Source organism: Saccopteryx leptura, chromosome 3 (genome assembly GCF_036850995.1).
Source record: "Saccopteryx leptura isolate mSacLep1 chromosome 3, mSacLep1_pri_phased_curated, whole genome shotgun sequence".
NCBI classification, from domain to species: Eukaryota; Metazoa; Chordata; class Mammalia; order Chiroptera; family Emballonuridae; genus Saccopteryx; species Saccopteryx leptura.
In genome coordinates, this window is record NC_089505.1 from 89,212,999 (window position 1) to 89,232,848 (window position 19,850).

Sequence of the window (19,850 nt, forward strand, 5' to 3'; positions counted from 1 at the left end):
AGGCCTCCTGATTTTTAAGGTCACACCACTCCCCATCTCATGCATGACCACCAAGAGACAGTGCGGTTTACCAACGTGAAATTTAAAATGTTTATTATTCATCATTTCTTTTCTCCTTTAAAATGGACAATCTGATGTTCTGACACCTGTAAACGTCCATGTTATCACCATGATGAAGATAATAAACATTTCCACCATTCTGCAAGTTTCCCCCAGTAACTGCGGGTCCGTTTTCTGTCATTACAGGTTAGTTGGCATTAGTTCTCTACAATTTTTATATAATTAAAATAATAGAGTATGTATTTTTCAATTTGGCTTATTTATTGAGCAGAATTACTCTGAGGGTCATGCATACTGTGGCACGTGTCAGCAGTTCGTTTCTCTGTGTTGCTGAGTTGTATGCAATTGCACAGACTGACTACAATTTATCTATTTATTCACTTAGAGATGCACTTTTATGTTGTGTCCAATTTCGGGCCATTACAAGTAAACCTGCTGTGCACATTTGTGTAAATGCCCTTGTGTGGTCATGTGCTTTCATTTCTTTTGGTAAATACTTAGGAGTGAAACACTGGATCATATGGTAGATACTTAATTTTTCAGGAGATTGGAAACCTGGTTTTGGAAGTGGTCATACGCTTTTACATTCCTACCAGCGGTATAAAAGAGTTCCAGTTTTCCCATATCCTTGTCAACACTTGATGTCTTCTTTTTAATGTTAGACACTCTCACAGGTGTGTAGCAGTATCTTACTGTGGTTTTAATTTTTATTCCCCTAATTGCTAATAAACATGGAGAATCTTTTCCTTTTTTTAAAAAAAGGATTTTATTTATTCATTTTAGAGAAAAGAGAGAGAGAGAGAGAGAAGTGGGGAAGGAGCAGGAAGCATCAACTCCCATACATGCCTTGACCGGGCAAGCCCAGGGTTTTGAACCGGCAACCTCAGCATTGCAGGTTGATGCTTTATCCACTGTGCCACCACAGGTCAGGCTAAGAATCTTTTCATGTGCTTCTTTACCACGTATCATCTTTGGTGAAGTATCTATTACAGTCTTTGGCCTATTTTAAAACTCGAGTTGTTTGTTTTCTTGCAATAGAGTCCCGAGAGTTCTTCATACATTGCACATTTATACATGCAGATACAAACCTTTCTCAGATACATAATTTGCATACGTGTGCCTATGGCTTCTCTTTTCATTGTCCTAACAGCGTCTTACACAGAGCAGAAGTCCTTCACTGTGTCTGAGTTCAATTTATCAATATTTTCTTTTGTGGGTTGTGCTTTTGGGGTTGTTTTCGTGTAACCCAAGCTTGCATATTTTATCTTCTCAGTTCTCTTCTAGAAGTTTTATAAACTTTTAATTTAGACCTGTGATGCATTTTGAGTTAATTTTTATATAGGATGTGAGGTTTGGATAAAAGTTATTCTTTTCACATAGGGGTTACAATGATCCCAGTACATTTGCTAGCATGACTGTCCTGTCACCATGCGATTGCCTTTGTCAAAAATCAGTTGTCTCTGTATGTGTGTTTATTTTTGGATTCTTTGTTGTATTTTGTTGACCTATCTGCTATACCATATTGTGTTGATAACTGGAGCTTTATAATGAGTGTTGACATGAGGTAATCAGCCCTCCAACTTTGTCTTTCTCAAAGTTGTTTTGGTCTTAGGTTATTTGCATTTCCACAGAAATTGTAGAATCGGCTTGTCGATTTCTACCCTCCTCCCCCCAAAAAAAGTCTGCTGAAATTTTTATTGTAATGGTGTTGGATCTCTAGGTAAATTTGGGAAGGATTAAGCCAAGCTTGCATTCCTAGAAAAAGCTCTACTTGGTCAGAATATATATTATCCTTATATTATTGTATTTTATTTACTAAGATTTGGTTAATAATTTTCATTTTTATGTCCATGAGAGGTATTGCTCTGTAGTTTTCTTTTAACGTCTTTAGTTTGGTTTTGGAATCAGAATAATGATGGCTTCATACAATGAGTTGAGAAGTATTCTATCCTCTTTAATTTTCTGGAAGAGTTTGTCTCAAATTGGTATAATTTGATCCTTATATGTTTGGTAGAATTCACCTGTGAACCCAATTGGGTCTGGAGTTTTCTTTGTGGGAAGGTTTTTAACTACAAATTCAACTTCCTTCATTGAGGTAGGACTATACAGGTTATCTATTTCCTACTTGAGTGAGCTTTGGTACTTGGTATCTTTCGATATAGTGCTCCCCTGTTTCCAAGGCAGATATCAACTACCCAGCCCAGGGAGGGCATTTTCTAAACAGCCCCAAGAATGCTCTTACCTCTCTTGTCCAGCTTCCCTGCAGGCTATGATGCCGACCAGGACATGTGTGACCCACAGCCATGTAGTATAAGCAGCAGCTTCTGCAGGAAGGCGGTGGAATCCAGAACCTTGGCCTCTAGGGCCTTCTATCCTCAAACCAATATATTGATTGGGATTCGGGCTTCCATATCAATAGCTGAACTTGAAAATTTTTTACTTTATAAAAGTGCGACCATTTGAGTTTTACGGCTAATGCCGAGTCAGAATCAGGTCCTGTCAATCAATGCTCAGGGACCTGCCCATCCTCCTGAGTCATTCTGCTCAGCAGTTAGTGCCGGGAGCTGTGTCTCAACCAAATCGGCAGCTAATCTTTCCAAAGCCTTCCAGTTGCCACCAGGGGCACAAAAGGCCCAGAGCTGTGACCCTCTCTTGAAGCCTGGGACAGGAAGTCCCCTTCCCAGAGAAGGAAGACTGACGTGGCAGCTGGGGCCAATGCAGAGCCATTAAAAGGAGGTCTCTTTGGCAGGCAGAGATGGTGCGTGAGGCTCAGCACCTGTGACGTCTTCTTTCCTTTCCAGAATCTCCACTCGGTTTCTCTTGGCAAAAGTTCGGTTTATCTCCACAAATGTCTTTCCTTTGGTCTCAGGAATCACCACATAGATGTAAATAGCAGCGAGGAGGCAGATTCCGGCAAACACGAGGAAGCTGTAGGCCCCAATGGCCTCCTAAGACAAGAAAGCAGGGGGAATGGAGGAAGAAATGACAGGGACAATTCCAGGAGAAGCCTTTGTGAGTCATAAAGGAGTTTCCGGGTGGCCAGTTTTATTTTTCCTCCCAGAAGAGTGGAACAGCTAGAAAACTGGGTCCGCCTTCATTTCAAAAAGGACTTTTAGCCTTTTAAACTAGGGAGGTTGTGTTCTCGGGCCTTGAAGGGTGTAGAACTGGGAGTTGAGGTGCCCGCCTTCATACACAGGGAGGGGGCAGCAGCAAGGTCTGTCCCCTCAGCCTGGCTCCAGCTTGCCTTCTATTGCCTCTGACCTTGGCAGACCAGAGCCCTTAGTAATTAGCCCTCCAGGACTGGAGTGAGGGGGCTCTGGCCAGAATGTGGGAAACTGGCATGTTCCCAGTTTCCCCAGGCGCCACGTATGTTTAATGGGTCTCAAGCGTGTCTGCGAGCCGCCCCCTTGTCGGATTTGCAGATGGTTAGTAAAGGGGAAGCAGGGCTTGTTTCCTGAAGCCCCTTCTGCCTGGGGGAGGGCAGGGCGGGACAGGGACGGGGGCAAGGGGCCGCCCTCTGTGCTTCCCGCCAACAGCCGCACTCACCTGGATGGAAGGGAACACGAACCCCACGATGAAGTTGGTGAGCCAGTGCACAGCCCCGTCCACCATGAAGGCGGCCGGCCGGGAGGACTGCAGGAAGATCTCGGTCCTCACCACAGAGGGGACGGGACCTCGAGGGCAGAGAGCATGGGCCCGTGGAGCAGACGGGGGCTCGGAGGGCTCTTGCCCCAACCTCAGACCCTCCCATCGTGGTCTGTTCTAGACGGCAGGGGAAGAAGCTGACATCTCTCAGCTAGCGCCCTGCTTGCTCTCCCCTGTGGCTTCTCCTAGGTGCCCCCATGGCTGCATAGCACAGGGCAGGGGTGAGACTCCTGCCTCTGAGGGCCTCAAGGCCACACCATGTCCACCCTCTCCTGGTGTCCACGTGGTATTGAGACTCTCAGGGAAGGGAGCAGAGTTCAGTGAGCCCTTGTGCCTGGAAGTGCTGCCCCTGTGGCAGGTCTGGGGAATGACAGGCACCTGCTGCAGGCTCCTCTCCTTAGGTCAGTTTCCCCCCTTTTTCCATCAAAGAGACTTGCCTAAAATGTCTAAAGCCATTTTTTCCCTCATCATCTCCTATACGCTGTATATCTGTTTATTTACTGTACGTCTATCTATGACCTTACACACAAAAAGAATAAGGTCCTGTCGGTCCTCTCAGCCAATTTCCAACTCCCGGGGGAGGCATGCCCACGTTGAAAATGCACAGCCTCAGTGGATAGAGAGGAATTCAAAGCCCCGACATGAGCCGCCCTTGGGACATCACTAAGACTCCTACACTCCAGTGAGGAGGGGCCTTCTTCAGTGGGGAGGGAGGTGGTCTGGGCCCCCGGCCCGTCCTGCCTCCATCCTCCCAACTAGGGGACCAGGAGCAAAGCAGTCCTCTAGAGCCTGGCTCACAGGTCACGTAGGGCCAGGATCCGATCCCCAATCCGCCAGCACGTGATTATCCACGTTCTTCAAATGGGAGCCTGAGGCCCAAAGAAGCCAGCGGCTCGCTCCAGGTGACACAGGCAGTCAGGGGCAGAAACGCTTAGGACCCAGGTCTCCAGCACACACCGGTCCTTTTCCCACTGGGCCCTCTGCCTCCGCATTCAGGACACAGGCCGAAAACCCCACTTAAATACCCTACAACATGACTGTCGGTCTCGTCCACAGCTCTGTCCCCTGACATGGCACTAAGCAGGTATCCCACCAGTGTGTGCTGAACGGATCAGTATTTTGGTTTATGAACAACTCTTTCAAAACCATGATTTTGCAAGAATATTCTAGTCCTAGGAATCAGGGGTGCTTTCCCCCAGGCAGTGAGAACAGGGTTTGATTCTCGAGACACAGAGGACGGAGCCTGGAGTCTGGAGGCTGACTGAGAGAGGTGAGCCCAGGAGAGGGTTCGAGGCTGCCTGTGTGTGGACGTGGGGATAAGACAACAAAGAGATGTAACTAGAAGTCAGGGGACCAAAGACAGTTGAGCCTTGGGTGGGCTGTGCACTTGGAAGCTACAGGGAGCATGTAGAGGGTTTGGACATAAACCCAGATGTCCCCAGTGGGACTGGCCAACATGAGCTCCCTCTTGGCAGAAGCTCAGCTCCACACTGGGTACTGGACCCGAGGCTGGACACCTCTGGGAGCCACAGGAGATGGGTGGGGCCTGCCCTGGCTATGGCACTGGCTGGCACTTAGTAAATGTTTGTTGATGAATGAAAGTGAACTGGAATGGACTTCAAGAAAAAGGTAAATGGAGCCCAGCCTTCAAGTGTGAGTGGGGTTTGTATAGGTCAGAGGAAAGGGGAAAGAGAACATCAGAGCGGCCCCCTAGTCAAGGACATTTAGTCATTCAACAGCTATTTACTGAGCTCCTCTGGCTGCTACGTGCTGGGCCCTGGACGGCTGGCGGGGTGTGCAGGTACTTACTGGGCCCAATGGAATGTCCGGCGATGTAGGCGAAGACGCAGATGATGCCAAGGTAGGACAGCTCAGGGACTGTGCTCTGTGGGGAGAGGCAGGGCTGTCGGTGCCTGACGGGGCCTGGCCTGGGACCTCAGTCAGCCGGAGGCCAAGAGCCCCACATGCAGATGAGTCCACCTGTGCCCAGGCTGCTCTCCCTGCCACCCGAAGGAGCCACACCTGGAGTTCTGAGCACCCACGTGATCGCAAGGGCTCTGTGGGCAAGAGCCAGACAATTGTGAGACCAGGCACTGACCCAGCATTCTAGTTTACAGAGGGCTTCCATCAGCCTTGCTCAGTTGGGAGGAAGGTCACAGGCTGTCTCTTTATTCTCTGCCCATCACGAATGTCAACCCATTTATCTTTATGACACCCCTGTGAGCGAGGATATTATTGCTTCAACCCTACCAATGTCGCCTCAGAGCACAGAGAGCCTGAACACAGACCAGGAGGACCCCTGAGTCCTCGGGGGTCCAGTGAGGGGCCACATCAGACACTCAGCAGGGATGGTTCTGGGACCCCAGACTCTACACTAGCTGAGAGAATCCTTCTAGAAGCCACGGGACCAGGATTGCTGGCAGACCAGGACAACGGGAACCCAGGTGAACAGACTTCCACCAACCTAACTATGCAGGTAACCAGTTCACTACAGTTACGGAAAATTCCGCGGAGGAGGAGTTGGCGTGGCGCTGGCGGAGGAGGTGGGCCAGGAACACCTCACACATCCTTCCATGAACTTGTCCCTAAGCCGCATGGCTAAAGACGAGAGGGGAGAAAGCCTCCAGAATGCCGGATGACAAGGGATAAAGGACCAGCGAGGCTTCTGAGCAGAGGAGCCATAGGCTCTGGTTACGAGACAATGGTGAAGCAAAAGAGGACAAGGCCGAGGCTGGAGGGGCCGTCCTGGACACGGGGCTACCCGGGAAGCTGCTGGGCACGTTTCCAGGCAGAGCCGACAGGACCGGCCGATGTGTGGACGAAGACAGATAAAGAGAATTGCTGGGGACATCATTTAGGTTTCCAAAATGTGACTAACAGTGATCTCTCTGTCTAGTTTTATTATCTTCTTTTCATTTGTGTGAATTCCCTAAATGTCCTACTAAAAAAGTCAGAGTCATGTTAAAATAAAAAAAAAAACCCAAAAAGGTCTTTAAAAAGAAAACTTTAGCCTGACCAGGCGGTGGCGCTGCAGATAGAGCGTTGGACTGGGATGCGGAGGACCCAGGTTCGAGACCCCGAGGTTGTCAGCTTGAGTGCGGGCTCATCTGGTTTGAGCAAAGCTCACCAGCTTGGACCTAAGGTCACTGGCTCGAGCAAGGGGTTACTCGGTCTGCTGAAGGCCTACAGTCAAGGCACATATGAGAAAGCAATCAATGAACAACTAAGGTGTCGCAATGAAAAACTGATGATTGATGCTTCTCATCTCTCTCCGTTCCTGTCTGTCTGTCCCTATCTATCCCTCTCTCTGACTCTCTCTCTGTCTCTAGAAAAAAAAAAAAAAAGAAAAAGAAATGTAGCCATTCTGGTGGGTGTGTTACAAAAAAAAAATGAAATAATTTTTTTAAAAAAGAAAACTTTAATTAAACCAAAGCAGGAATGTGACCAGTCTCCACTCGCCTGTTCCTCCACCGGCACCCCTGTCTGCTCCCTCGTCCACCTGGAGGTTGTTGCTCTCAGCTCCGTCACTGAAGGAGGAAGTCGTCACAGAGAGGACAGCTTGGAAAAGGAGGCAGCCACTCTCCGAATTACAGACATTCTCTTCCTCATATATATTGCGCTTCCAGCAATATATATTGCTCACAAAAATTAGGGGATATTGCCAAATGAATATGAAGAGATAAAATATCCCCTAATTTTTTGTGATCAAAAGTTTGAATTGAAAAGGGCTTCTGTCTGCTGGCGTGGCCACTACAAAAGCTACAATGACCAGGAAGTAGCCAAAGACGTTAAGATATGCTGGTTGTTTGCAGAATACTTCATGTTACAGCCATCCTATGTATTTTCAGGATTTTTGCAAAAACACATCGTAAATATTATGCTTGAGAGAATAACAAATTAAAACGATGTACATATTTCTTCTCCGGGCGACCTATTGCGTTTAGGGATTACTCCGACCTGGTGGCTCAATTCCAGGTTACTTTGGGGCTTTTCATAGTAAGTAGGCTCTTTCCCCACTTTATTCCGGCCAGCTCTCCAAGTTATCTTAACTTTTAATACCAGAGACCAACAAACATCTGGACATGCGGTAGGATTTCCAGGTGAGAGCTTTGTTCCCAGAGTGGGGGGTCATTTGAACTTCATGTTTTTGTAAATCTAGCCAAGCGCATTGGCTAGAAGGTCGCGCTCCTTCCTCTCGTTGTCCCCTGTCCTAACCTCCTACTCTGCCCACATCGGCTAAGGTTGCGGCATTCGGTCCGTATTTACTTTTCCCAACACGAGCTGATTCTGTCATCCACAAGACTCAGTTCTCATTTTCTTCTCCTTCAATGGAAGGATCTTCCTCCTCTGAAATCTACTCCAGTCTCTCATTGGTGGGAACTCTCTAGGGCAGTTGTGCGTAGGCATTTTCGTAGGTAACCAGGACGTCCCACCCACCTGCGGGCTGCGGGTCCCATCCCTTCCCCGGTGGGAGTGTAGCAGGGAAATGAGGTCCGACCTGGAAGAGGAGCGCCAGCATCAGCGTGAGGCAGGCCGAGCCGCAGATGCCGTAGCCGACCAGCAGGAGGCGCCGTCTTCCCAGACACTCCACGGTGCTAGCCTGCGGGAGAAGTGAGGGAGTGAGGCACCTCCATGGCCCAGTGGGCGCCCAGAATTCTTGGACCTGGCGCCACCACTCCCTCCTCCGACCCCTCCCAAAGTGCCCTTTCTTATTCACATTTTCCCCATCTCTGTATTTGATGCTTTGACAACTGGGGGTCCTGTGGATCCCCTGCACCGTCCCTCCCACGGTTAGCCAATTTCTAGAGAGAGGGAACAAATCGCCTGGGAATGTGCCTTTCATGTGAATCTAACCCATCCAGAGCTCACACCTCCACCCTGCTCCTCTAAGGGGCTGTCACAGTCAGGGCCCCCACACCCTGCGCTAACCACCCAGGACCGGTACCAGACAACCGGGGCAGCCCCTGTGTCCCAGAACCACCAACACTGTTCAGCCTGGCCATTCCTGAGCCTGCTGACCCAGCCTGGTCTGCTCCTTCCCACAGAAGCCACAATAAAGGCTGCTGTCCACGTTCCCCAGGCTCTCTCTGCCTCCTGGCTGGCCCTGGGGCCTCCCCACCTGGCCCTGTGTGGTGTGGCCTGCCCGTCTCTCCCTTCTCTCACAGTTTGGAACTGTGAGTGACAACCTATCTTTTTAATGGCAGTCACCTACAGGTACGCACCACACCTGAATAATAATAAAACCTACGTTTTAAAATAGGCCCTTCCCGTTACCTGCTCACCATCCAGAGTCTGACCGCCCCTTGTGAGGGAACCAGTCACCCACACACTGCCTTTCCCCCTTCCTGGACACCCATCTCTTTCTCAGCCTGTACCTTCTCAGATATTCCCAACTTGGGCCACAGTCCTTCTGGCTGGCATTCCCCCCTTTCTCCTGGTTCTAACAGCATTTCCAAGCCTACATGGGTAACAGGGCCACCCGGGGACCAACCCAGTCCCTCCATGGTCACTTTACACACGTCACTCCCAATCCTCCCAACCACCTTACAGACGGGGCTTATCACTGCCATTCAGAGAGGCCCGCCAGGAGCAACCCCAACACCGTGGACAAAGGTTAGACCCCTAAGGCCACCTTCATCTCTACGCCTAGTACCCAGCCACTGCTCTTCCGGGGTGGGGGGAGGCTCCCCTGTCTTCTGGCCTGGGTTCTCCAGGTAGGAGGGTGGGGAAGAGAGTCCTAGTGATGACAATGGACCCTAGAGGAGGGGGACTCTCAGGATGGAGAATGGGTCTGCCCAAGGGACTCGGCAGGAGGAAGGGTGGGCAGACCCCAGGAAGGGTGGGAACTGGGCCTGACCCCCCCATCCCCAACCCTCCCATCACTCTCTCCAGATGTTTCCCTTTACGTCTCCTCTCCCTCTCCACCCTGTTACAGCCTCTGAAAGGTGACTGGGGCTTAAACTAGCTCTGGGGAAAATACAAATATCTAACAAATAATTTTCTAGAGCATCTTGGACTTCACAGGTAACTCAAGAAGCAGAAATCAAAATAATAGGGAGATAACTATTGGAAAATTGTGTTCTTGAGAAAGGAACGTCCTGGGCACCTGACCTTGTAAGTGAGCAAATGTACCTTTTTTTTTTTTTTTTTTGTATTTTTTTTGTATTTTTCTGAAGCTGGAAACGGGGAGGCAGTCAGACAGACTCCCGCATGCGCCCGACCAGGATCCACCCGGCATGCCCACCAGGGGGTGATGCTCTGCCCATCCAGGGCGTCGCTCTGTCGCGACCAGAGCCACTCTAGCGCCTGGGGCAGAGGCCAAGGAGCCATCCCCAGCACCCGGGCCATCTTTTGCTCCAATGGAGCCTTGGCTGCGGGAGGGGAAGAGAGAGACAGAGAGGAAGGAGAGGGGGAGGGGTGGAGAAGCAGATGGGTGCCTCTCCTGTGTGCCCTGGCTGGGAATCGAACCCGGGACTTCTGCATGCCAGGCCGACGCTCTATCACTGAGTCAACCGGCCAGGGCCCTTTTTTGAGTTACTTTTTAACACAGCGTGTGTTCAGCAAGGAGTAAGTGGTTCAGATTTTAAATATAAAACTACATAATGACAGTTTTACATCAGCAATAAATAACACCTACATGGGCATGCTGGGTATTGCAATCACTGTGGCCATTTTACAAAGGAAGAAAGTTGTATTGGGTGCATCCAAAAATCTGTGTCCCTCCAGTGACCTAGCACCAGGGTCACCAGCATGTCTCAGTGAATCCCGTGGGGTTCCTGTCAGCCCGCGGGACACCTGCTCGAGTCCCCCCAGTGGAGAGGGTATTCTGGGTCGCTCACCGAGATGACAGTCATCACTATGTTGACCACACCTGCACCCACTGTCACATACTGGGAGCGAGCGGCCTCCACGCCAGCAGATTCGTAGATCGTGTCCGCGTAGTAGTTGATCTAAAACAGAAGCCCAGGTGGGGGCTGTGAGGCCAGGCCCCACGTGTAGGCCACCGGCTTAAGTTTCCTGACTGCAACAAGCCGTCTTGAGAGCGCAGGGGACCCTTGGACAAGAAGGAAGCGGTTGGAGGTAGGGAAAGAGAGCTGTGAGTTGGTGTTAAGAGATTGGGATAGAGCCTGTCTCTGCCTGGAATCCCAGGTGACTATAGCTCTGCTCGACCCTGAGCCTCGGCTTCCGCATCTGTAAAATGGGATCTGGATCGGACGACCCGAAGACTCTCCCTCTGCCGCTGTTTGTCTACGTAAGATCTCAGGCCCCTCAGAGTGATGCCCCGACTCTCATTCCAGCCCCAGCTCAACTCCTCTCTCGGCCCCGCCCCAAGGATGTGGGGGCACACCATCCTTCCGAAAGCCTGGCGTGCTGTTATCCCATTTGGTGGCTCCCACTGGGGCTGTCTCCCACTCCCGACATCACTTGTTAAACATCCCTGAGTCCCTGATGATACCTCTTCCTGACACTTTCCATGAGTTCCTGCATTACCCGTCCAACCAACCACTGATGTTTCTGGAAGCAGCCCCTACCCCACCCCTGTTGTTTTCAGGTCTCTGCTCTTCCCTCCACACCATCTATAAATCCAGTTACAGCCAGAGAACCAGGTTCACAGAAAGCAATGCCATCCACTGTCGTGGCTGAGTAAGTCCAAGGTGGCTCCTGAGCCAAACTGTGCCCACGTCCCACCCTCCCCTGGGAACCTGGAGTTGGTTCCGGGAGCTCTCCAGCTCATCTCAGCCAACTGGTCCCTTGTAGAGAGGGGAGAGGACTATTGGCAAGAGAGAACTCCTGGGGACAGGGAAGCAAAGGAAGGTTGTGTAGCAGGACTCTGTGCAGCGGGCATGTTGAAGAGGCCGAGGGGGGAGACGGAGAGAACTTCCCAGGCCCCCCGGGGACGTTCGGTTCTTGCTTTCCGTGGGCTCCTGACACCTGGCTGCATCCCAGAGCTGCTTCTGTGAGTTAAGTCTGGTTTTGCTGACACTAGTTCCAGAAGCACCTTGTTCCTAGCAGTCAGAACCATCCCGAGTAATCGGGTATGACTGCCGGCAGCCCTGTGTCCAGGACTCAGGTTTACCCCAGCTACGGAGGAGCTGCCTGTGTCCACCAGCTTCTCACTGCCATTCCTCCTGGATGCTGAGCTCAACTTTGCACACTTGACCGCTGCAATAACACGCACACCACAGTACCGACACACACACACACACACTATTCATGGTTCAGTGAACGTTGCTGGGTCTAACTGAATCAAGGGGCTTTCAAGGGAACCAGAGTTCTTGCCGGGACACCCCACCACCACCCTGCCCCAGCTGCCGGGTTAATCACCCCGCCTGGCTGCCCTCTCACGGCCCCACACACCGCGTTGATCCCGGAGAGCTGCTGGCCAGCCATGAGCACCACGATGGAGATGAGCTGCCACCGCACAGACCGGAAGGTGAACAGGTTGAGCACAGACAGGCGGCCCTCGGCCCTCTCGGCTTGGTCCTCCACACGCATCTCTGCCATCTCATCCTCCACGTCAGCCCAGCCCCTCAGCTTCCTCAGAGCTGTGGAGAGCAGGGCAGGCCCCCTATTGCTGACAGCACTTATTCGCAGGGGAGGGAAGCTCCCCACCCGCTCGGCCCAGGCCCGCAGGCTCACTGACTCCCCAGTGCAGAAAGGGCTCATGACCCCAACGTGACGGTGTTGCCATCTCCAACCACACTGCACCCTGGGCAAGCTCTCGGCTCTCATCGGCGGTCAGCCATGACCTGGACCTTGTCTGTGCTCTGCGCTGGACCGCACCCCAAGCTGCCTGGACTGGCCAGCACCAGGTGCCCCTGCGTCCTAGCCCATCAGTGCCTGCCTCTTGGCGCCCCTCTCCCCATCAGGCCACCCGCCTGGCCTGTGCTTTGGGCGCTGTGGAGGGATGTCCTGGCAGGTGTGGGAGGCATCAGGGCAGTGCAGGAGCGAGAGGGTCTTGACAGAGCAGCCCGCATCTCCGGTACCTTGTCGGGCGGTGTCCTCATCTCCTTTCTGGATCAGGGTGTATCGCGGGCTCTCGGGGAAGAAGGGCAGAGACAGGAGCTGCAGCAGCGCGGGGACCCCCGTGAGGGCCAAGAGCACGGGCCAGCCTGGAGGGGACCAACACCGAGAACTGGACACTGGCCCACCACAGTCTCTGGGGGTTCTAGGCTTGCTTCAGCTGACCTTCCCCATGTCCTGACTCTCTTTCCTACAAGGTCACTCGCCCACGATGTTCCAGCCCTTGGTGAGAGCCAAGGACAGCAGGGACCCAGGTCTTGGCTGAGATGTGGCTGCTCAGGACCCACCCACACAGGGGTTCCACTCTCAAAAAATGGAGAAAATAATTATACTTTAAAAAAGATATGTTATTAATTCCTTTTGCCAGAAGAGCATCGCTTTTCTTGGGAACAGTATTTGACCTAAAAGTGTGAACCCGAGGGGAAATGAAGCCATGACTGGTTTCTAACTTCGTGTCTGGACACGACAACGCCCACCTCTCTGGAGGCTGGGTGGGGGCCAGGAGAGGCCCAGCAGCAAAGTTGTGTGGCAGGACCCTGCGGCAGACACGGGTCTCCAGTACTCTCCTCCCACTCCCAGGCACAGCTTATCCCCATCACTCACCAAAACTGGCCTCATCAAGGTCACCCATGTCCACCAAGCTGCACACTGTGCAACCCAAAGGGCATCTCTCGGCCTCAAAGGCCTTGATCCGCCAGTAACCTGGGCACAGCTGAGCCGTCGACTGGACCCAGAGCCCACGGCCCTCACGTGGCCCTGAGGACCCTCTTCCCCTTTGACCTTGGCATGCCACCTACCAGTGGGATTGCCCAGGATGGCCTGTAGGCTGAAGATCTGCGCTAGGAAGACTCCCACAATGACAAACACCTCAGTCATCGTTCCCAGAGTGCCCCTGAGGTTCTTGGGCGCCAGTTCTCCCAGGTACATGGGGAGAGCGCTGTAGGAGATGCCTGGTTCCAGCAAAACAAAAGTTAGGGGCGGGGGTGGATCTATAGATGGTGTGGAGGGAAGAGCGGAGACCTGAAAACAACAGGGGTGGGGTGGGAGCTGCTTCCAGAAACATCAGTGGTTGGTTGGACGGGTAATGCAGGAACTCATGGAAAGTGTCAGGAAGAGGTGTCATCAGGGACTCAGGGATGTTTAACAAGTGATGTCGGGAGTGGGAGACAGCCCCAGTGGGAGCCACCAAATGGGCAACAGCACGCCAGGCTTTCGGGAGGGCGGTATGCCCCGTGTCCTCTGCTTCCAACCTTGGCCCGTGGGGCTGGGCATGTCAGCCTCAAACCCTAACCCCCCTTGGTGAACCTGGGCACGGCCCTGGGGCTTTGCTGTTACTCCGGGTACCTGCACAGATTCCCAGCACCACTCGAGAAAAGATGATCAGCTCAAAGGCCTTGGCCACTTTGCTGACTCCCATCAGGATGGCGGGGATGATGGCGAAGACGTTATTGATCAGCAGGGTTCCCTTCCTGTAAGGACAGCAGAGCCCAGAGGCCAGGGGGCTCAGGAGGCAGCAGTGTTGCCCATGCCAGCTCCTCTCCCCCCAGGCCACTGTCACAGGGGTGCTGGAGTGTGCCCGAGAAGGCTGGCAGCCGGGGAGAACAGGAATGCTGGGACCAATGGACACAAGTCCCAGGAAGGACCAGCTGTGCAGAATGGCTTCCTCTCCTGGGGAAGCTGTTCCCCTGGGAAAGCTGAGCCCCGACCAAGGACAGGGGATCAGCCAGCCCTGGGGCCCGAGGAAAACAAGCAGCTACATATGCCCAGCCCTCCCCAACCCTCCCTACCGACCGGGAGCCACAGCTCCGCTTGGGGCTCTCTGAAGAAGAGGTCCTATCGGTCCCACTTTAACAAATAACTGGTTTTCAATTGCTGACATTGTCTCCGATGCATGGAAACTGAATTGCTACAGTTCTTTAAAAGTTCGTTTGCTTGAGAGGGTTTTCCACGCACACCCACAGACTGCCAGCCTTGGCGTATCAAGTCCAAGTGTAACTGAATTCCAAAGAGTGGGGGGTGGCCAGATGGCCCTCCCCAGTGCCTCTCCCTGAGACCTTGGCTCACACCCTTCTCTCCGGGGGACCTTGACCCAGGTACCCTTCCTTATCTCGGGTTCACCTCCGTGCAGCACCTGGGCTTAGGCACAGAGATTAGGGAGCCGTGCAAACCAGGCAAAGTACAAAGAACTACTGTTCATTCTCAGAGAAGACACGAGACAGGGATGTGTGGAGTGACGCAGTCTGAACCCCAGTCCTCAGAACAACAACACGGATGAGGCCACGCAGAGAGAGGCTGCAGCTGTACAGCCTGAGCCCCGGGGCACCTGAGCATGAATGAAACCCAATCAACAGGCATTTACTGAACCCCCGCTACAAGTGCTGACAGGGCACTGCGTGAAGCGTCGTCAGGAACTTTGCTCTCAAGGGCTGTGCCAGGGCCCCGGGGTTGATGATGGAGGGACTGAGGTCCCGGGGCTGCCGCCGAGGGAGGAAGTCCCAGGAAACTTGGGGTCTTGCTTTCAGGACATAATGTCTGTGACAAAGTGGGGACTAGGCTATTCAAGATCATAGGAAGTTCCCACCACATGCACAATCACCAAACAGTGTGGCTTACTAACGTGACTTCTGAGAACAGCACACCTCCTGTTTACCTGCCACATTTGTCAACCAGCACACCGACTATCAGCGACCCCAACAAGCCGCCCAGAGGAAACATGGACACGGTGCAGGACCATAGGAGCAGCATGACCTTCTCGTCCATGAATGTTCCGTGTCGCTCAAAGTAGGTGTCGTTATAAAACGACTTCAGGACCTATAAAACATTGGCCCATCCATAGCCAAGATACAAGGCAACTCACGAGTGAACTTGAGGAAGACGGCGCTGCCTCCCAGTCACCGTGGGCTCACCCTGTGCGGTGTGTTGACCACAGCGATGTTGTAGCCATACTGGAAGGCTGAGCCAAAGGCTGCGCTCAGTGTCGCCAGCACCAGCGTGGGCTGCAGCCTCTGCGGAGATGAGGTCTACAGTCAGGGGCTCTGTGGGCTGGCCCTTAGACCTCTGAACATAACCCCTGTCCCAGGCTGGGCCGGAACTAGGGACCCCCAGGCCACACCCAGGGAGGGTGGGGCTGTGGCTGGCTGGGGGTGGGGCTCTCAGGAGTGTGAGATGTAGGGGGCTGCGGGGAGTGTGGCTGGCATGGCTTCTTGTTCCTTGCTCCTGAGCCTGAAACCATGTGCCTCGCCATGAATGAAGTCCGGGGGATGCTTCGCGAAAAGGTCCAGCATCCCGCTGGCCTTGTGGAGTTTTCATTCTAGTGAGGGGAGCCCCAAAAGAAAAAACTAAAACAAACAAACAACCCACTCCAAAAAGTTAGATACCAGAATTGCAAACAAGATAATGCTATGAGGAGAGTCAAACAGGGTAATGGGAAAGAAGCCCGTGGGGTGGAGGGACCGTGTTCAGGAGGGGGGGCCAGGCAGGCCACCCTGAAGAGGGGCCTTTGAGCTGAAACCTGGATGGAGGAAAGGCAACAGCCTGTGAGCGACGTTGAGGGGGGGGGAGTTTTCCAGGAGGAGGGAGCACACGTGAGGCTTGTCTGTCACTCCAGGAAAACCAAGCTATTGCGCTTCCACGGCTACCACAGTTCCAGGGCAGCTCAGGGGCACTGGCCTCAGAGCCAAGTCTGGGGAGGGGGTGGCTGAATTGGGGGGCGGGGTCTGTGGCTGCCTGAGTCCGTGCTTCCGGGACTCCAAGAAACCAGCTGATCAGAGTCACAGCTCTTGGGTCATCCCCGCACCCCTCCGCTTGCCTGTGCACTGCACCCCTAACCCCCACGCCCACCCCTCCGCTTGCCCATTCGCTGCACCCCAACCCCCACACCCACCGTCAGCTGCATGACTACCAGCAGCCCTCAGCCCTGCCACCTGGGGACCAGCCCCGCAGAGGAGGGCAGCGTGCAGGAATACAGAACCTTCAGAGGCTGGGGAATGGGACAGGGAGGGGATTAGGAGTTGCAAGAAGGGTGGAATTTGAAGGCCATTCAGTTTTCCACACACCATTAGAGCTGGACTCAACCTCCCTCTCTCCTGTCTGAGCTTGGCTGTCTGAGCAGGCCGCTTTCCCCACACTGAGCTTCCGGGAAGAGCAGGGGGCAGCAGTCCTCTCCTCGCTACAAGCATTTCAGGAGCCTTCCCCTCCCTTCACATGTCCCCTCTTCTGGTGGGAAAGGGACAGTGACAGTGGCAGTTTTCTAGACTTGGCACTTACCCCCTCCCTGGGTGGGCTGGGCGTCTCCATCTTGTTCAGGTGAGAAACCAGGGGCACTCTACTGCCTAAGCGACACTTGAGTCTGCTCTGCTTGACCGCTGACCACTGAGGGCTTGCCCAGGACCAGCTGTTCCTCCCCTGGGTCTACGTGGCTTTATTATCCTTCTGGCCTCTGGACCTTGCTGACTTTCCCTGGGGCACGCTTTCTTTAGATGTACTGATAAGATAGGTTTCACACATAGCATGAATTTTGTCTTTGCCTCCAGCAGGCTCCAGACCAGAAGCTCTCCAATCACAAAAACAAAAACAAAAACAAAAACGCTTTCTGCCACTAGTCCCTAGAAGTGAGGAGACCCGGAAACCTGGTGGGGCCTGGATCTCGGAGGGTTTCCCTGTGTGTGTTCTCTGTGCCTCCTCTTACAAATTTGGACTAAAATCGTTCATTTGTGGGAAAGAGCAAACAACATACTTGGAAAGAAATACAACTTAGCCCTGGTTGGGTCGCTCAGTTGGGACACCAAGGTTGCAGGTTTGATCCCGGGGTCAGGGCACATACAAGAATCAACCAATGGATACACAAATAAGTGGAACAAATCGATGTTTCTCTTCTCTCTCTCTCTCTCTCTCTCTCTCTCTCAAATCAATAAAATAAAATTTCTTTAAAAAATGTAACAATTTATTTCCAATTACACCTATTGGTATTAAATAAGTAAAATGCTGAACAAGGGTGTTCATTTCAGAATTATCTCTATTAAGAAAAAATAGAGTAGGCGGTGACTGAATAAGTATGACAGGCTGCTGTTTCAGGATCATTAGGAAAATTATGTAAGGATATGGAAACACTTTATGAACGTTTGTTAAGTGACCAAAGCAAAACGCATGAGGGTGCCTGGGTGGAACTGTGGGCGTGCAGCCAATGGCATGAGGCAGCGCTAAGCACAGGGTGGGAAAACGTGAGCTCCTTACTTCCCCTGCTGGTTTGTTCGTGACACCTTAGGTATTCTCTACTCTAATTACGTACTAAAATTCTGCAGCACACCAAAAATTATATTTTTTGCCATGTTGACAAAAAAAAAAAATTTAAAGTATGATTTTGATTCCTTCACACTGACAGCTATTGTTGTGTTGGCTGTTGTCCTTTTTTTTCTGTGACAACCTAAGGGGAAAGAAGTCAGTGCCCCTGAGTCTTTCTTGCGGCACCCTGGTTGAAAATCGCTGCTCTGAAGGGCTATGTGTTTCCTCTGCTGGGCCCCTTTGCTTCTGAGACCCGGCTAGCAGAGTCGGCAACTGTTAGGAAAGACCTGTGTCTCTCACTCCTGCTAGCTCTGTCACATAAGAATGCGCCCTGGGCTGCGACACTGCCTGACCCAAGCCATAGAGAGTCCTGCTGGCCTGGGCTGAGCTGGCCACCTTGGGAGGGACTCTCTTTCTGTTTCAGGCTCAATCTGTGCTCCGGGGTTAAAGTGCTTAAAGTGCAGCCAGCAATGGCCCGTAGGCACGCCCCCGGCCTTCTGCATTTCAGACCTCGCTGAGAGGAGTCAGGGTCCTTCTGCTGCTGCAGGAAGTGGGTGTGGGCAGCCACACTGCCCACCACGGTGGCATAGGGCGGACACGGACACACTGCCAGGGGCTGGACCTTGGGCAGGCTCTCTCTCCTTCCTGGTTCTAAGTCGACGCTGCTCTACGAGAACCTGGTATGTGAACTGCCTGTCCTCAGTGACCTGGGATCATGCCCTGGTCTCTCCCCTGGGTGGCACTTCTCTGCCACTTAACCGTGGCTGCACAGCCTGGCCACCCAGTGAACAGGGAAAGATTCGCCTTCATATCTCTACGAACGGTCTGTTCAGGGGCAATCTTGGCTCTTTCTAGCATGCTCTTCAAAGTCCTTCCAGCCTCTCCCCGCTGTCCGATGCCAAACCCATGTCCATATTTGTAGATATTTGTTAGAGCTTCCCCCACGTCCCGGGATCAAGGTCTGTATGAGTTTTCTGTGCCTGCTGTTACAAATTAGCACAGACTCAGTGGCTAAAACAACACACATTTATTACCTTCTAGTTCCGGGGGTCATAATTGTGACAAGAGTCTCATGGGGCTGAAATGAAGGTGTCAGCGGAGCTGGTTACTTCCTGAAGGCTCTATGAGATAATCCATTTCTTCGCCCTTCCAGGTTCTAGAGGTTCCTGCATTCCCTGCTCATGGCCCCTGCTCTGTCCTCAAAGCCAACAACAGGAGATGGAGTCTGTGTGTGTGACAGAGACCGAGAGAGAGTCAGAGAGAGGAACAGAAAAAAAAAAACAAACAGGAAGGGAGAGAGATGAGAAGCATCAATTCTTCATTGCGGCACCTTAGTTGTTCATTGATTTCTTCTCATATGTACCTTGACTGTGACCTCTTGCGCAAGCCAGTGACCTTGGGTTCAAGCTGGTGAGCTGTGCTCAAACCAAATGAGCCCACACTCAAGCTGGCGATCTCAGGATTTTGAACCTGGGTCCTCTGCGTCCCAGTCCAACGTTCTATCCACTGTGCCACCACCTGGTCAGGCAACGGAGACTTTCTTGTTCTGTCTTCTTGGTCCTCCCTTCTCAGCATGGTTACAATGGACCCATTAGTCCCATCTCAGAGTTAGCTGATTAGCCACCTTAGTCCCATCCGCAGTTTCCATTCCCCTTTGCCATGTGACATCACGCAGTCACAGGTTCTGGGGATTAGGACGTGGACACATGGTGGGTGCATTGTTCTTGTGACCACACTCATATTTCAGCTTGTTCCTAAAGACTCTTGGGTGCTGGGTCACCAGACCTTTCAGCTTTACCAGCTGATTGAATTCTGCCTTCCTTTGGCATGCCTCCTTATCT

At 52.4% G+C, this 19,850-nt stretch overlaps 1 protein-coding gene across 4 annotated transcripts; it reads right to left on the reverse strand.

Moving 5' to 3' along the window:
* Positions 1 to 829: 829 nt before the first annotated feature.
* LOC136399609 (solute carrier family 2, facilitated glucose transporter member 7-like) lies at positions 830 to 17,955 on the reverse strand. Of its 4 annotated transcripts, XM_066374953.1 has the most exons (12): positions 16,996 to 17,955; positions 15,636 to 15,734; positions 15,380 to 15,540; positions 14,074 to 14,198; positions 13,527 to 13,679; positions 12,693 to 12,818; positions 12,064 to 12,251; positions 10,545 to 10,655; positions 8,204 to 8,305; positions 5,515 to 5,590; positions 3,607 to 3,734; positions 830 to 3,008 (listed from the first exon to the last, which is right to left on the reverse strand). In XM_066374953.1, exons 1-12 carry the CDS (start codon positions 17,023 to 17,025, stop codon positions 2,787 to 2,789), a joined length of 1,521 nt encoding a protein of 506 aa, XP_066231050.1. In that variant the 5' UTR covers positions 17,026 to 17,955; the 3' UTR covers positions 830 to 2,786. The 4 variants fall into 4 exon arrangements, with proteins under 4 accessions (XP_066231050.1, XP_066231051.1, XP_066231053.1 ...); XM_066374954.1 differs by lacking the exon at positions 15,636 to 15,734; XM_066374955.1 differs by lacking the exon at positions 3,607 to 3,734 and having other exon boundaries at positions 2,783 to 3,008.
* Positions 17,956 to 19,850: the final 1,895 nt, after the last annotated feature.

What these genes read in the sequence shown, in the direction of transcription:
- LOC136399609 (XM_066374953.1), bottom strand. Translation starts at nt 17,025, where the DNA reads ATGGAGACGCCCAGCCCACCCAGGGAGGGG. An exon ending in CATCCTGGGCAATCCCACTG is followed by an intron (nt 12,819 to 13,526) that starts GTAGGTGGCATG and finishes GGTCCCCTCCAG; the next exon opens with GCTGGCCCGTGCTCTTGGCC. An exon ending in TGCTGGCGCTCCTCTTCCAG is followed by an intron (nt 5,591 to 8,203) that starts GTCGGACCTCAT and finishes CTCTCCCCACAG; the next exon opens with AGCACAGTCCCTGAGCTGTC.